At 46.6% G+C, this 17,566-nt stretch overlaps 1 protein-coding gene across 2 annotated transcripts in view; it reads right to left on the bottom strand.

Moving 5' to 3' along the window:
* Positions 1-17,566, bottom strand: part of TMEM185A (transmembrane protein 185A) — a 33,872-nt gene that overhangs the window by 2,884 nt on the left and 13,422 nt on the right. The window contains exons 2-4 of one of the 2 annotated variants that reach the window (XM_032845254.1): positions 10,799-10,975; positions 8,275-8,482; positions 2,898-2,981 (exon numbers count right to left, since the gene is read on the bottom strand). In XM_032845254.1, the coding sequence (XP_032701145.1) occupies positions 2,898-2,981; positions 8,275-8,482; positions 10,799-10,975 (469 nt within the window). The remainder of the gene's footprint in view (positions 1-2,897; positions 2,982-8,274; positions 8,483-10,798; positions 10,976-17,566) is intronic. The other variant, XM_032845255.1, reaches the window with a different exon arrangement.

The following is a 17,566-nucleotide window of genomic DNA, read 5'->3' on the forward strand; positions in this document are numbered from 1 at the left end:
CTCCGGGACACTCTCAGGATGAAGAGCCTGGCAGCTGTCCTCCTGGGACAGGACCTCACTCAGCCTGCACCTGGCTCTACCGCAAGGGAAACAGGGCGGCCTGCGCCCCCACCCCGCGCACTCACCCCACCTTACCCTGACACCCCCTCTCGGCGGCTGTTGGCCACCCCGGCCGAGGCTGCCCTCCACTCACACGCGCATGGACACTTCGAGGGCTTTGCTGCCCGGTCCCAGCCACCGCGCCTGTGCGACTTCCACACCTGCTGCTGTCGCACCAGAAACACCTTGCTTCGCCCCCACACGAGCACACCGGAGAAGCCCTGGGGCCTCCCTGGCTCCCCTGTGTAATCTTTCTCCCTCTTGGGCTGCCCCATGGGTCTGTCCGGCACCCCTCTGTCTCGTTATCTAACAGTAAGCTGACTCTCCTCTTGGTGCACGTCTATGACCTTTCACACACGCATGTGCAGAGCTGTGTGTCCCCAGGCAGGACACAGGACAGCCGCTTCACCCACAGGACTCCCTTGTGCCGTCCGACACGGCATCATCCCCTCACCCCACCCCCAACGCCTGGCACCCACTGACGCCTCTCACTACGCTGTGTTGTCCCCAGAGGATCGCACAGTGCTGCCTCCCGAGACGGCCTGCTCTGGTCTACAGGGCCTGTGACGTTCCTCCCCCTTGCCGTGCGTGACCACAGGCTGCTTCTCTTTACGGCCCCACCACCACGTTCCAGAGGGTGGGGGCACCACTGCCTGTGTGTCCAGTACCCGCGGAAGGAAATCTGGGTGCTTTCCCGCTTTTGGCTGTCCCAACTAAAGCTGCCACCAACACTCAGGCGTGGGTTTTCGTGTGGCCGGACAGCGTCATTCCTCTAGGGGATACACCCCGGACCGGCACTGCGAAATCCTATGTCCACTCTGTGCTTAACTTCACATGAAATGGCCATACTAATTCTCCAAGTGCCTCTCCAACTCGGCATCCCCACCAGTGATGTGTGAGTGTCCCCATCCCTTCCCACCCTCCTCTGTGCCCTGCATCCTATGTAAGCTCTGCTTCTGATGAGCATCTCGCAGGACCTCATCTTGACCTTGCTTTGCCTTTCCCTACTGGGTAATGACGTCCTGTCCGTGCACTTATTTGCCATATGTATATCCTCTTTGTGAATTGTCTTTTCAAGTCTTCAGTCAATTTTAAAATTAGGTTGTTTGTTTTTTGAGAGTTCAGATGTTTTGGATACAAGTCCTCCTCGTTTGGACACGTGCTTTGCGAATATTTTCTCTTACTCTGTGGCCTGTCTTTTCATTCTTCTCATTTCAATTCTAAGCTTCTTTTATGGACCTTATTGTTAGTGCCACTTGTAGGGATTCCTCATCTAACTCCAGGTTCCCAAAGATTTTCTCCTATGTTTTCTTCAGCCAGTTCTTTGGTTTTCTATTTTGTTTTGAGACCTATGACTTGAGTTGGTGTGTACTTGTTAAACCTCCCAAGTAGCCTGGAGTTCCTGATGGTAGGTTTTGCTGTACAGTCTATAGAGGGTCTCTTCCCTGTGCCCCTCATTTAGCAGCGCTCACTTAGCACCCCCCCACCCCCACCACCGATCATAGTGGCCTCCCTCGCTCTCTCCTGATCACTGCAAGAAGCATGCCATCAGACTGTTCCATCTGCTGGGGCCTGCCCAGGACTGAGGCTGGAAAAATCTCTCTGCTCACCTACAGAAAACATTCATAATTCCTCACCTTTTTTTTCTGATTGCACCTTATACTAAAATGCTGGTCTTACTCAGATTAGTTTCCTTCACATGACAACAGAAAATGCTGTACCCAATTACCCCTCTCCAGATATAGCACCCTAAAGATGGAAGGCAGGTACCCAAACACTTTGTATTATGGCTGTTTTATCAAAGACTTTGGGAAGAGGTGATGAGTTCTGCCTTCATTTATTATGGCGGTGACTATGTTCCTTTATTTTCTTCCCTGTCACCAAATGAATATCTTCTCTTTTTGCTATACTTGGTCCTTTTTTTTAAATGGTAAACCATGTTCATAACAGAAAATGTCTTATATGCAAAAGTACATATCAAGCAGCAAGGGGGGAAACCCAAACCGCAACACGACCCCCTCTGAGAGCCCACGCACCTCCTCTGTGTTGGTTCTCACCTGCCTTCTAGGCATTTGTGGCGGGAGTGCAAGTGCTGCTGGCTTCTCTGGCCACAACCTGCCATGTACATACCTCTAGCCACCACCCCCCTCTATCCATCTATGCAGCCAATTTCAACCAAACGCGCAGGAACTGAAGCCACAGGCTCTGAGCAGGACTTAGACCTCGCCCTCTGCATGAGGGTACAGTGGCACAACTATTTTAGAAAGCAAGTTGGGAGTGCAGTCTGTCTTTCAAAATCTCAAAAAGTTCCCACCCTCTGGCCCAGTAATACTATCTCTGGAGTCTTTCCTAAGAAAACAATGAAAAAAATCAGGCAAAGATTTTTAGGCACAAAAATATATGTTACATCATGATTTATAATTACACTAGTATCAACTTCAATATTTGGAAGGGGACGGCTTAGTAAATGCATTGGAAAAATATTGCATCAATTAAACCTTAAAAGTTATGCTTACAAGGACCCTTTGTTTGCCGGGGGAAGCTGCTCAGGATGTGTCAGGATGAGAGAGCAGCACCCATAGCGGTGCACACACGGTGCGGGCTCAGCTGCCCTCCAGAAGCGGTAACGTCCAGCACAGGGAACCCCGCACACTAGCCGCGCTCTCTCCCCGTGGGTTATGGGGGATTATCATTCCGTTACCCAAGCCTGTCTTTTCCAACTTTTCTACAATGAACACAAATTACTTTTATAATTAAAAAAAAGAAAAGTTTATTTAAGGATTTAAAAAGTTACATACAAGCCAGGGCCAGTGGATGATCTTGTCCAGTCTTAAGGCAATGAATATAAACTGCAGGATGTTGACAGAACACAGTATTTCTAACTAAAAATGAAGAGAAGAATCAGTTAAACAAAGTCAAAGTTGTATTCAATACTGCAATTATTTGGCTAACACACTAAGAGGCAATGCAAATTATAATATGGTAAAAGTCCTATGAAGCTATACTGGGACCTCCTGATTTTCCACACCAGAGGAACGAAGGGACGCAGAGGCAGCAAGAAGCCTGCCAGCCGGTCTCCCGCCTCGTCCCCTCTGCCTCGCGGCGGCCCCGCCCCTCATGCTCTCCCGAACAATAACCTTGTTTCCGGGCTGGCCCGGTAGAGGCGATCCTCAGCAGTCAGCGTCCTTCCTGCCCCTCCCCACAGCCATCCCTGTTCCGTACCTGCACTTCTTTCTCGTACCCGGGGCTCAGCTCTCCACGCCTTCCTTTCTGGCTCCTCGAGGACCCGAGGACCGTGTCCCATCAAGACATCAATTATGGATTCTTTACTGCATCGTTAACCCCTCCTGTTCCACTGATCCCTCCCAGAAGCACAGAAACAAGTTCAACTCATTCCCATTAAACACAAAAGAACCCCAAGACCAAATTAGCCCATCCCTTGCTGGAGCCGACGGCCCCTCCCGGCCCTGGCACTCTGTTGCCATCAAGCTCCGCGACACAGCATGGATGCACCAGCCCCTGTGGCCTCCCCTGGCGTTCCGAGCTCCCAACACCCCGATCTGGCCTCCAGCCCCGACCACTAGCAACTGCTCTGTCAAGGTCGACGGTAACCTCTACGGCACAGACCACCTGTGTCAGATCACCCTACGGGCACCCACGCGGCATCTCTTGCCAGGAGCCCCGCACGGTCTTGCCGCCTCCTGCTGCTCTTGCGGCTCCTCTTCAGTCTCCTCCTCTCCTTGAACCCCGAGGCCCCCCAGAGCCTTCAACTTGGTCTTCTGTCCCCACTAGAGAGACACGGATGCAAACACACAGGCCTTCACTTGGTCGCCCTGCATCCACAGCCCCGGGCTCGGGTGACCTCCTGCGGGCTGCTCCAGCCGTCTCTGTCTCTGACCCAGCCTTCCCGCAGTGGCCCAGACCCAGCTCTCCTAGACGTGCATCAGCCAGAGCCGGTCCCAGACTGAGTCCATCAGCCTCTCGCACCTTTGCCCTGTCCCCCTCCCTTCAGAGCCTCCCGCCTTGCTGTCCGGCACCATGGCAGCCCAGGACCCAAGCCACACGGCCGGGAGCACCCTGTACTCCTTTTCCCACTCCTGCATGCTCTGCCACCACGTCCTGTCCTCTCTACCACCCCAACAACAGCTGCCTCATCAGGCCTTTCTCCTCACCACCCCACACAACGCCGCCAATGGCCCCCCGACAAGCCTCCCAGCCTCCAATCCGGAAGGCTCCCCGCTCCCAAACACCCCAGGCCGGCTTCCTTCTGGCGGCAGCACTCGCGGCTCTTCCCTGGGTTGCCGCTGCCTGTGAACTGACAATCACAGGAAGCCGTCTCGTCTGGCCCAGAGCTTCCCTGAAGTGCTCCATCCACAGGGCATTTCTGTGAGGGAGCAATTCTTCCCTAGGGCTCTGGGCTGAAAGAAATCCTTACCAGTTCCACTGGGTCAAGTAATTAGATCGAAACTTAGTATTTATGCCCTAAGTAGCCATCTAAAAAAATAATAACTCCCGTAAATCAAAAAATTCCTCCAAGGACGTGTGTGCCTGTTGGGTGCTGCACCATTTCTTAAGACACCGTCACCCTTGGGACGCCTGGGTGGCTCAGTGGGTTAAGCCTCTGCCTTCAGCTCGGTTCATGATCCCAGGGTCTTCGGATCCGGTCCCTGCTCAGCAGGGAGCCTGCTTCTCCCTCTGCCTCTGCCTGCCACACTGCCTGCTTGTGCTTTCTCCCTCTCTCTGACAAATAAATAAATAAATAAATGAATAAATAAAAAGTCTTTGGGGAAAAAAAAAAAAACACCACCACCCTCAGGAGCTGTTCTCCAGACAGTTCTCTTGCAGAGCACTACCTCCTCACAGCAACTGGCAACAGCCCAGCTTTTTCTCCATTGTCACCGAAACTAATGGAGGGCGACTGAATAATAAAACTGTAAACTACTTGGAGGTATCCCCACTGCCGGTTGGTATCATAGCTTTTCCCTCAAAAAATGTCCAGTATCCCACGGTGCCCTGGGAGGGCATTATGGCGCCCTGGGGCAGCTCAGCACATGCTCTGAGGACTGAGGACCTGGGCCCTACTCGGCCCAGCTCCTCTCTACAGCCCTCCTTTCCCCCAACTCCCACCACTCTCTCCTTTCCCCTTCATGCTCCTAGCAATTTTTTTTTTATTGTGGTAAAATACACACAGGGGAAAACTTACAGTCTAAACCATCTTTAGCTGGACAGATCAGCAGCATTAAGTACATTCATACCGGTGTGCGACTGTCACCAACATCCATTTCTAGAAGTCTCTGCATCTTGCAAAACCATGCTCCAGTCACCTGGGGTCACCAGAGTTCACTCAGCGTGACGCGGATTTTCTTCTGCCTCTACGCCTTTGTATGCGTGAGTCCCTCTCCCTGGAAAATACCATCCCCTTCCCCACCTGCAGAGGGCGCCCTGGCAAGCCCCACTCTTCCTTCCTGTCTCTGCGCAGGCCCATTCCCCAGCCACCCCTTAGCAAACGCGGCGCTCTTCCTCCTGGGACACAAGCACCAAGAGGGAGCTCAACTCCTGACACGACCCTGCTTCCTCTGGGTAGGAACACCAAGCATGACCACATGAACAGCTTACATTTTGTAACTCCACATGAGGAAAAGATGGTCTCATGCCCAATGTAGTCCTAGCACTTGCATACACTTTAACATCCTAAGAAACAAAGTGCCACATTTTCACATGTACCTGAAACTTCCTCCTTGGTCCCTATCCAACTACATTTAGATGGCTGTCTTGGAGCTTTTCGACCTAGGCGACACAGCTCCCACCCCAGGAAGAGGCTAGGAATGGTGCAGCAGTGCCCCTGGGTCTCTCACACACCTGTGGGGAGAACCCCTCCACCAGCATTTAGTTGGCAGAGGTCAGGCAGAAGTGTCCAGCCACGCATGAGACAGTCCCGTCGAACAAAACATTTCCTATCCAAGAGGCCAACAGCACATGTCCCTCCCTCACTGAGAAACGCTGAGCCAAATAGTGTGTGGAATGTGTGATCGCTGTGATCCTGTTTAACGTAAGCTTTTGGCAAAGGATTTTTAAAGCTTGGTTTTGCTTCATGGGCACAGGTGCTAGAGAAACCATGCAGAGCAACAGGGGCATAAAGGAGAACAGTGAGGGTGACTGGGTGGAAATGGTGCCTTTGACCCGCACAGAGATACAGATTCAGGTGATGCTGGAGAAGGGGTCTGGAGCTGACACTGAAATCTGTGTTCGACCGCGTGCGGGAGACAGCATGGAAGTGGCGGCTGAGACAGGAAGTAAGCAACATCATCCGCAGTGTGGCTCACAGATGTGCACAGCAAGGACAGAAAACCCAAGCCCAGAATCCTCAGCAGCAACAACGGAGCCAAAGCAGAGGGTGCCGGTCTAGTCAAAGGCCCAGCAGTGTCAGAAGCCACAGCCTGGCTGGTGGCCGGAGAAAACGGACTGAGAGGGCCTGCTGGGTCTGGCCAGTGTCCGGCAGATGGGAGGCTGATCAGGGAGCCCGAGGTCAGATGGGCTCTGCTGGAGGGAGCCTTTCTTAAACGACGAGAAAGGCACAAGAGCCAAACAGAGGACTGAGAAGCTTTTGCTGCTGTCATTTTACTTTCTCTTTCAGATGAGAGACCCCAAGTTACCAGATGAGCACAGGAGCAAATGCACCGAGGAACAGGAAGGGGCGAGGGTCTGCCTGCAGTGGGGAGGAGCACCGGGCAGAGGCTGGACAGGTACCAAGTCGCCCGGGGGGCAAGGAGGGTCTCTGTGCTTCCCCACCTCCCTCTCCTGACCGTCACCCAGGGAATCTTCCAGACAACTTTTTTCTTAACTGTACTCCTTCATGATAGCGTTCCTCCCACTGGCAAGCAGCCAGAGGAGCCTTGCAGACAAGTGGCCGGGCTGTGGAAGGCTGGGGGAAGGGCAGGGAGGGGAGAGTGGGCCCTCAGATGGCAGCAGAGCAGCCACACTACCCCCATGCCCGTGCCCTCTCCCCGGTGAAGACCAAGCGTCCTGGCACTCAGGGTCCTGTTCCCATGGGTTCCCACGGAGCCTTGCTCTCTCACCCGCCCTCTTTCCGGGAGCCTTCCAGCCCCACAGCCATTCTCCTTCCTCTGCTTGTTACTCACCCAGCTGAGAACAGAGCCTCCCTAGCATCCAGGTCTCCCCTCGCCCCATCTGTAGAGGGCTTTGGGCCCTCAGCTTCCATGCGGGTCGGCGGGCAGGCTCTGGAGTCAGGCTGACGGACGCGGGGTCCTGGCCCCGGCCCTGCCCCTGAACGAATGGCCAGGAACAGATCCCTTCCCCGTCACAAAACAGGGGTGGCCGCTGCACCTGCTTCGCGGGGTGGTGGTGCCCCTCTACGAAGGCCCTGCTGCGCGGGAAGGGACCAGCCGGGTGCCTGGCGCACAGTGAGGGCTCGGCCAACGTGGCCTGCACTCATTTCCGATCCTAGTATTAGGGCTGCTCGCACTGCTTCAGTATTCAGTCGTGTCTGCCCTGTGTCGGGCTTGAAGCCAATGAGAGAGCAGACAAAGCACCAGACCCCGGCTCTGCGGGGCCCACTGGCTGGGCCCACACAGGACCCCTTCCCGGATCAGGCACGAATCTAGGTACTGCAGTGGAAGGACTGCCTTCTGGTAAAGATCACCCTCGGTACTGGGTGGCTTCATCAAATGAGTTAGAGGGCCTGAGGTTTCCTGGAGACTCCGTCTCAGGGCGGCGGCACCAGCTCAGGCCGCATCTCCTGCTGGCTGGTCCGCCCCATGAATTTCAGACCTGGCAGCCCCACAAGTGTGTGAGCCAAGCTCCACAGAAGTGATCAGTCATGCTCTCCCTCCCCCTCTTTCTCTTCCTTTCTCCCTCCCTTCTCCCATTCCCCACCTCTCCCATTGGCCCCGTCTCTAGGGGAAGCCTGACCCACGCAGGCGGCTAGGGGAAACCGCGGAGCTGGAGCTGGATGGAGCCTGAGGGCTTGGGTGAAAAGCCTGCCTTCTAAGTCAAAAGAGAGAACCACGATTATTCCCATCAGCTTCTGTTTCCTTACACACCATAATCTAGAGTTAATGACTTATCTCTTCCTAATGAAGGACAAGAAATCTATATTACAATAACAGACCAAAAGATTTGACTTTTTAAAACCTTCTTAAATGCATGAAATCTCACCTCCAGTGACCTGTCATGTCGAAAGCCCCAGACACAAGCTGCAACGGACACCGGGGAGACGAAGAACAGTGGCATGAAGACCAGAAGCCAGAAATGGCTTCCCCTCTCAATCCTGTCACAGACCAGAACTTCGAACATCAACAGGAGCAAGTGGATGCCCACGGCGATTAACATGGCTTTAAACTCCACACATGTTTCTCCTTCTGCTCTGCAAAGGGACATCAGAAGAAGGAGAAAACTACTCAGTTCGGAATCTCCAAAACAGGCAGGTCGTCCAGGGCAAAGACCAACTTATGTTGATGCTGTAAGCGGTATTTATCAATGTGACAAAAAGCAGAGGAAGTTAGGTAGAAAGCAAACTTAATCTTTAGTAGGCAATCTCTCAAATGCCACAAATTATTACATGACGGTAAAGGAACATCACAGCCAAACCAAAGTTTTAACTGGATAACGACATTCTCAGAAGTAACAGCCGGAGTTATTCCTTCCCTGACAGTAAACATAAATGCTTTTCTTTAAAGATTTTATTTATTTATTTGACAGGCAGAGATTACAGTAGGCAGAGAGGCAGGGAGAGAGAGGGGGGAAGCAGGCTCCCCGCCGAGCAGAGAGCCCGATGTGGGGCTCGACCCCAGGTCCCTGAGATCATGACCTGAGCCAAAGGCAGGGGCTTACCCCACTGAGCCAGCCAGACACCCCAACATAAATGCTTTTATTCATAACTTTAAATTCAACTACTTCCAAGATGATTCAAGCTGATTGCTTCTACTACTAAAAACAGACAAATATCCCTTAAATCTCAAGATCCTCATCTCTTAATAAATTAAAAACCATGTAAATCACATTCCATGCAATACTATAAAAGTAACTGGCTTTTTTTTAATAAGCTGTGGGTTATATTTCAAGAATATATAGTAACTATTGTTTAGGTGCTATTTAAAAATACTGATAAAATTATGAACATCTTTATATTTTCCTTTCTATTCCATGAAGATGAATTAACACCTGCAGATTAAAGAGAAGGAAGAGCAGTTAAAACTGTTTCTAAACAAAATCAGTTTAATTAGCTGTTTAAAGTATCATGCAGGAACTTATCAGATTAACAACTGAAAAATTAGGCCGTTAATCAGGAAAATGCTTAAAAATGCATTTGGAAGGTCTACAGTGTTTCATTCAAAATACAGATAAACATTTTATGATGTATATTCCTGATGATAAATACACCCGAGGTTAGGACACAGAGAAAATGAAACCAGTGGTCACCCGTACAGGACCTAGCAACAGTCCACCGGAGAATGTGAACACTGAATGACCACGCCTCCACACTCACTACACTCAACTACACACACAGAACCTTTCCTCCCTCTAAAAAATCTTAACTTAAACCAATATGGCAAAGCTCAAATAGGTTCTCAGTATCAATTAGTGGACCCTAAATGGTTTAGTTATTTAACTTTTCATTCTTTGAGACAAAAATATTAGGTATCTGAAAATATTTTATAAAAAAGAAAAGATCTGTCAGCTGCACAGGTAATCTTAAAAAAGAAATAGGAAAGTCTAAGGACTTTAAAACAGTTACACACAAATGTCCCCCATCTGCCAAGGCTCTCTGTTGGACTATTTTAAAGTTCTTAGATACACATGTGGCTATGTATGTGACATGGGCTAACTCTTATTTTTAAAGCTAGTCAAGATCGAAACATCTGCACTTCTCCCACGTGAGCAGCTGCATGCGTCCCACCTGCCCACCAGGCACTCCTCCCCACCCTGTCTTCTTGCTGAACGCTGAGGACAGCCCCTCAAGGTTCCCTTTTCCCTTTCTGAAGTGCCAACCTCTGCGAGGGGGCAGAGACTCTTCGGGCCCCAGCAGTACTAGGCTGTTTTCCAGAGCTGAGCCAACTCTAGGAACCTGAACGAGCTGAGGCAGCCGAGAAGAAAGGCATGGGGGTGTTGAAGGTAAAGCTTACTTACCCCTCTGCCTGGCCCCCAAAGGCTCTGTTCTCCTTCACAGCATCTGGGCCTCCTCTTTTCCTGGCTCACTGACTCACTGTTTCCTGGCCAAGCTACCCCCCAACATACATACCACTAACGGTCCTAAAACCCCAGGACTAGGAGATTGGGACAAGGGGAACCCCAATTCCAGGACAAAACAGGAGACAGACAGATCCCTGATGACCAAAGCCAGGCTTCTGTTTTATAGGACTGCTCCTGCAAACATGATAGTTTTATGCTTCCTAGCCTAGCATGGTGCAACAGTTCGATATTTTAGATGCATTTTCGATTACACTGGCTTTTGTGGGCTGGCTAGGATCTTAAGCACCCCAGATGACACTGTTTTTATTTAAAAATGCTTATCAAACCCCTAATTTTTAAAAAACTTAGAACAGAACCCAGTTTGCTTGTATTATAGTTCCTATAAAACCACAGATAGGCAGAAAAAAATAGTCCTTACTTAATCAAAAGTGAAAAACAAGACACTGTTCCATTGGGGTAGAGGTCAATGAGTTATATAAAGCAGTATTACCGATATTGGGGATTTCGTGCCCAGACTCCGGTTCCAACTGAGGCTCCAACAATGACCATCAACTTCCACAGCCATATTGGAGCAAAGACAGCCCAGTAACTCCACTGAATGATGCCATCCAGACGAAGGGCCAGCAGCACAGAGAATAGCAGGAGACAGGCGTAGATGAGGAATTTACTAGGAGAAAAGTAAAATGATTAAAGAAGACTCACTTTTACAAATATGTGATACTGAAATGGAGAGTCATAACAGCAGTATTTTTGAGCATGTGTAAAGAGTCACTAATTCAACATCGTGTATTAAAAAGTTCTATGTCATAGACATACTATGTTAGGGGATTAGCGAAACATAAAGGAGACTAAAATAAGTTCCCTGCTTTCCAGGGCTTCCTGGTAGGAGGGAGGCCGTACAGAAACATAGAATTATAATACATCATGGTATGTGCTGGAATAGAGCAAGGATAGAGTGTGATGGGAAGCCAGAAGAAGAAATCTGGATTCTGTCTGGGGACTCGAAGAAGCAGGTTAAGTGATGCCCCTGGAGCTGGTTCCAGAAGATATGTGGAAAGCTGCTCGGCAAGAAAGACTGTGAGAGGAGCATTCCAAGCAGAAGGAACTAGATGTACTAAAACATGGAGACTGAAAAAGGCTGACATGTTTAAGATATGGTCAAGTTTTGTCACCAGCTAATCATTTGATTTTATTTTTTAAAAGGTATAGCATTTTTATTTATTTTTTAAAGATTTTATTTATTTGACAGACAGAGCTCACAAGTGGGCAGAGAGGCAGGCAGATAGAGAGGGGGAAGCAGGCTAGAGCCCAATGCAGGACTCGATCCCAGGACCCTGAGATCATGACCCGAACTGAAGGCAGAGGCTTTAACCCACTGAGCCACCCAGGCGCCCCAGTATGGCATCTTTAATCTGCCGTGTTCAGATACAGTAACATTTTAGTACCCATATTATACTTTCTGTGACTGAACAGATTATACATGCACACTCACGTTTCACATAAAAGGGACTTCCTGGGGCACCTGGATGGCTCAGTGGGTTAAAGCCTCTGCCTTTGGCTCGGGTCATGATCCCAGGGTCCTGGGATGGAGTCCCGCATCGGGCTCTCTATCCCAGGGTCCTGGGATGGAGTCCCGCATCGGGCTCTCTGCTCAGCAGGGAGCCTTGCTTCCCTTCCTCTCTCTCTCTCTGTCTGCCTCTCTGCCTACCTGTGATCTCTGTCAAATAAATAAATAAAATCTTTAAAAAAAAAAAGAAACACACTTCATCTATTTATAAAATCACAGATTAAAACTGAAAGGAGAGAAAAAGTTATATCAAGCAAGCACTAAACAAAAGAAAGCTGGAGTGGCATATTAACACCTGTTCTAGTCCTCTATTATTGCTTTAATGAATCACCACAAATGTATTATCTCACAGTTGTATATGTCAGAAGTCCAGACAAGCTTGGTTGGTTTGGCTGCTCAGATGCTTATAAGGCTGAAACCAAGACGTCAGTCGGCTGGGCTCTTATCAAGGGATCCTGGGAAGAATCTGCTTCCAAGTTCATTCGGGTTGCCGGCAATTTGGTTTCTTGTGGCTGTAGGACTGAGGTCTCAGTTTCTTCATGTGCTGTCAGCTTGCGGCTGCTCTTGGACCCCAGAGACCCTCTCTGATCCCTGCACATAAGCCTTTGCATCTCAAAGCTAGCAATAGCATATGGAATCTTTCTCACACTTAGAATTCTTCTGACTTCTGCCACATTGCTCCTGCTTCCAGTGAAAGCTCTCTGCTTAGAGGAGCTCATGTGACAGACTGGGTCCACCTGGGTAATCCAGGATACTGTTCCTATCAAGTGCAGAACTGTGATAGGCAGAATTCTAAAGGTGTTCCTCCAAATTCCTGTCTCCTAGTTAATCAAACACTAATCTAGGTACTAATATGAAAGGACTTTGTAGTTGGAATTAAGGTTACCAATCAGGTCACCTTAATATAGGGATATTAGTGCGTCAGGGTGGCTCAGTTGGTTAAGCATCTGCCTTCGGCTCTCGTCAAGATCCCAGGGTCCTGGGATCAAGCCCCACATCGGGATTCCTGATTGATGGGGGTCTGCTTCTCCTTCTCCCTCTGCCTGCCACTTCCCCTGCTTGTGCTCTCTCCCTCTTTTTCTCACTGTCTCTCTCTCAAAAATAAATAAAATCTTTTAAAAAATAGGGAGATTATCCCACATTATCCAGGTGAGCCCAATGTAATCATATGAATCCTTAAAAGCAGAAAAAGGAGGCCTACAAGTGAGTCAGAGAGACCCAGCAGAAGAGGAGAGATGAGGCAGAAGGGGAAGTCAGAAAAATTCTAAACATGAGAAGGATTCAACCTGCTTTTGCTGGCTTTGAAGATGGAGGAAGGAAGCCATGAGCCAAGGAATGCAGGCAGATTCTAGAAGTTGAGAATGATTCCTGCCAACAGCCAGCAAGAAAAATGGGGTTCTTAGTCCTACAACTGTAAGGAACTAAATTCTGACAACAACCCAAAAGAGTCTGGAGCAGATTAATCCCCAGAGCCCCAGAAAGGAATGCGGCCCAGTCCACACCTTGATTTTGGCCTTGTGAGACTCCAAGCAGAAAATTCAACTTAGCCCTGGTATACCCACACTTCTGACCCACAGAAATGTGAGATAATAAGTTCTGTGTCGTTTTACAACACTACATCTGTGCTAATTTGTCATGGAAGCAATAGAAACTAGTTCTATAACCTTAGACACTTCTGCCAAGTACCCCCTACCATGTAATACAACAGTCAGAGGTTCCAGGGCTTAAGGCCTGGATATCTTTGGGGGCCACTCTGCCTGTCACAAAATAAGACAAGTTGTGTTTTTGAACAAGAAATATTACCAGTGACAAATAGGGGCAGTTCATAATGATAAGAGGTCAATTTGTCAAAAAGCATCTAACAACTACATATTTGTGTACCTAATAACAAAACTTCTCGACACATGTAGAAAATACTAAGGAAAAATGGAAAAATCCACAATTATTGAAAATTAACACATCTCAATAACTGACAGAACACACAGAAATTACTAAGGATACACAAGAATGTAATAACTCTATCAACCAACATAGCCTAACTGATACTGATAAAGCATTCCTCCTCCAACAGCAAAATACACATTCCTTCCAAATGCACGTGCAGGCTGAGGAGAGGCAAGGAAGGAGAAGGCCTCATCAAGACAGACTGAAATCTGGGTCATAAAACAAGACTCAACAAATTTAAAAGGATCAAAGTCATAGAAATTAAATCTCCATACACAATGAAATTAAACTAAATGTCAACAACAGAGAGATATCCGGAAAATTCTCAAAATACCTGCATATTAAATAATACTGTTCTAAATAATCCATATGTAGAAGAAAAAAAAACACAAGGAGATTTTGAAAAATTCCAGACGAAATCAAAGTGGAAATACAGCCTACTAAAATTTATGGAGCTCCAGCTAAAGCAGTACTTAAGGGAACTTTATAGCATCAAATGCTTTCATTAGAAAAGATCTAGAGTCAATGATCTAAGATGCACCTTAAGAAACTATGAAGAGGGGGCGCCTGGGTGACCCAGTTGGTTGGGTGTCTGCCTTTCACTCAGGTCATGATCCTAGGGTCCTGGGATTGAAACCCATGTTAGGAATCCCTTCTCAGCAGGGAGTCTGCTTCTCCCTCTCCCTCTTCCCCTGCTTGTGCTCTCTCTGGTTCCCTCTCTCTCAAATAAATAAATAAATAAAATCTTAAAAAAAAAAAGAGAAACTAGGAAGAGAAGGAAATTTTAAAAAGTAAGCAGAAGAAAGGGAATAATATAAATACAAGTGCAGGAAAAAAAAAAGAACCTAAAACCTGGTTCTTTGAAAAGACCAAGAAAAGTAGTAAAACTATAGCCAGAGTGACCAGAAAAAAATAGTAGACAAAAATCATCAATATCAGAAATGAAAGCAGGGACATTACCACAAATCTTACAAACATTACAGGGTTTAGAAGGGGATATTATGAACTGTATGCAAGTAAATTTCTTGAAAGAAAGACATCATCCAATTTCACACAAAAAGAAATACTTTCACATCCCCATATCTATTAAATACATTAAAATTGTAGTTAAAAACCTTCTCACGAAGAAAATGTCAGGCTCTGAAAAAATCTTTCAAATACATAGTGGAAAAATAGTACCAACTCTGCACAAATTCTTATAGAAAAAAATGAGAGGGGGATATTTCCCAATTTATTTTATGAGGCCAGCACTACCCTGATACCAAAATCTGACCAAGAAAGAAAGCTATAAACTAATACTCTTCATGAACATAGATGCAAAAACTCTTTAAAAATTATCAAGTTGAATCCAGCAATATATAAAAAGGATATTACAGAATGGCTAAGTGTAGTTTAATCAGGATTGCAAGCTTGGCTTAACACTTGAAACCAATAATGTAATTCACTGTATTATAACAGAATGAAAAAAAAACATGATTATCTCAACAGTTTCAGAAAAAGCATTTAACTTAACTCACTACCCATTCAATAAAAGCTGTAAACACACTAGGAATAGAAGGGTATCTATGAAAATAATGTTTAATGGTGTAAGACTAAACACTTTCCCTATAGAGACAAGGCAAGTACCTCCACTTCAATAACATCTATTCAACATTGTTTTGGAGGTCCTAGCCCTAACAATAACACCCAAAAAAGAAATGAAAGCAATAAAGAATTGAAAGGAAGGAGTAAATCTGATTATTTGCAGACAACATGACTATCTATGTAAAAAACCCTAGCTAATCTACCCCCAAAAACCCACTTCTAAACCAAATAAGTGAGTTATTAGCAAAGCTGCAGGATACAAGATATATGTACAAAAAAATTACTGTATTTCTTTATGCTAGTAATGAAAAACTGGACACAGTTAAAAAAAAAACTATCATTTACTGAAACTTTCCTATAAATCTAAAATTATTCCAAAATTAAAAGTTTGTGAAAAAACTGCCATTTATAAACATCAAAATATGAAATACTGAAATAAATGTAACAAAATATGTGCAACACTTGTACACTGAAACCTACCAAACACTACTGAGAAAAATTAAAGATCTAAATAAATGGAGAGATATACCATGTTTATAGATTAGAAAATTCAATATTGTTAATATTTATATACTCTCTGTATTGATTTCCTATGGTTGCTGTAACAAATTACCACCAACTTGGTGGCTTAAAATAAAAGACATTTATTCTCTTCTAATTCTGGAGGCCAGAGGTCCAAAATAGATTTCACTATTTTCACTAAGGTGTCAGCAGGGCCCACTCCCTCTGGAGACCTGGGGGAGAATTCATTCCTTACCTTTTTCAGTTTCTATAACTATATTCCTTGCATTCCTTAGGCTCCTTCCTCCATCATCAAAACCAGCAGTACAGCATCTTCAAATATTTTTCTATGCTCACATCACATTGCCTTCTTGTGTTAACAGTACGTCCTTCTACCCTCTGCTTATATGGAAACCCACGACTGCATTTAGGACCTACCTAGATGATCCTAGATACTGTCTCCATTGCAAGATCTTTAACTTAATCACACATTTTATGACATAAGCTAATATTTACCCTTTTACTGCAGAAGGTAGCATTCACAAATTCTGTGGATTAGGAAGTGGTTATCTTTGACAGCCATTACTTAGCCTACCACATTCATCAAATTATTCTAAAGACTCAACACAATTCCAGGGAACATCCCTCTGTAGAAATTGACATAGTGATTCTAAAAGTTATGTGAAAATGAAACGACTCATAATGGGCAACATAACTGTGAGAAAGAACAAAGTTGGAGAATCTACACCACATGCTTTCAAGGCTTTATTATAAAGTTACAATAATCAAGACAATGTGGTATTAGCCACATTCTTTGGCTACTCTATGACCCACCAATCCATGCCTAGGTATTTACTCAAGAAAACGAAAACTTTATGTCCACACAAAGACTTGTATTCAAATGTTCAAAGCAGCTTTATTTGTAATAGCCGCTGGCACCAACCCAAATGTCCCTCAGTTGGCGAACAGTGAAACCGTGAAATTGTGGTACACCTGTTCAATGGAATACTAATCAGCAGAAAAAAGGAGCGAAGTAGGGATGCATGCAACAACACGCACAAACCTCGAATGCACTATGCTAGGTAAGATAACAAACTGAAAACACAACATCCTGTAGGACTCCATATAGCTGAGGGTCTAGAAAAGGCAAAAGTGTAGATACAGAAAATCTGTCAGTGTGGTTACCAGTGGTCGTGTGGAGGAAAAAGTGGACTATGAAGGGACAGGAGGGAATTGTTTGGGCAGTGATGAACTGTGTTATACCTAGATCTTTGTTTGGGTGGTGGTTACACAGATAGATGGATTTATCAAAACGCAGAGGGATGGGCGCCTGGGTGGCTCAGTCATTAAGCGTGTGCCTTCAGCTCAGGTCAAGATCCCCGGGTCCTGGGATTGAGTTCAGCATTGGGCTCCCTGCTCAGCGGGAAGTCTGCTTCTCCCTCTCCCACTCCCCCTGCTTGTGTTCCCTCTCTCAATGTCTCTCTCTCTTTGTGTCAAATAATTATATAAAATCTATTAAAAAAATGCAGATGGCTGTGCACTAAAAAAGGGTAAATTTTACCGCATGTAAAATATACTCCAATATATTTGTGCATATGTACTGATCTACCTGTGTGTACACAACCACCTCAGTAGCTGGCATTTGCAGGATGTTTATGACAT

This window comes from Lontra canadensis, unplaced genomic scaffold (assembly GCF_010015895.1).
Source record: "Lontra canadensis isolate GAN:19392208 unplaced genomic scaffold, GSC_riverotter_1.0 scaffold161, whole genome shotgun sequence".
In the NCBI taxonomy this organism is placed as follows: domain Eukaryota; kingdom Metazoa; phylum Chordata; class Mammalia; order Carnivora; family Mustelidae; genus Lontra; species Lontra canadensis.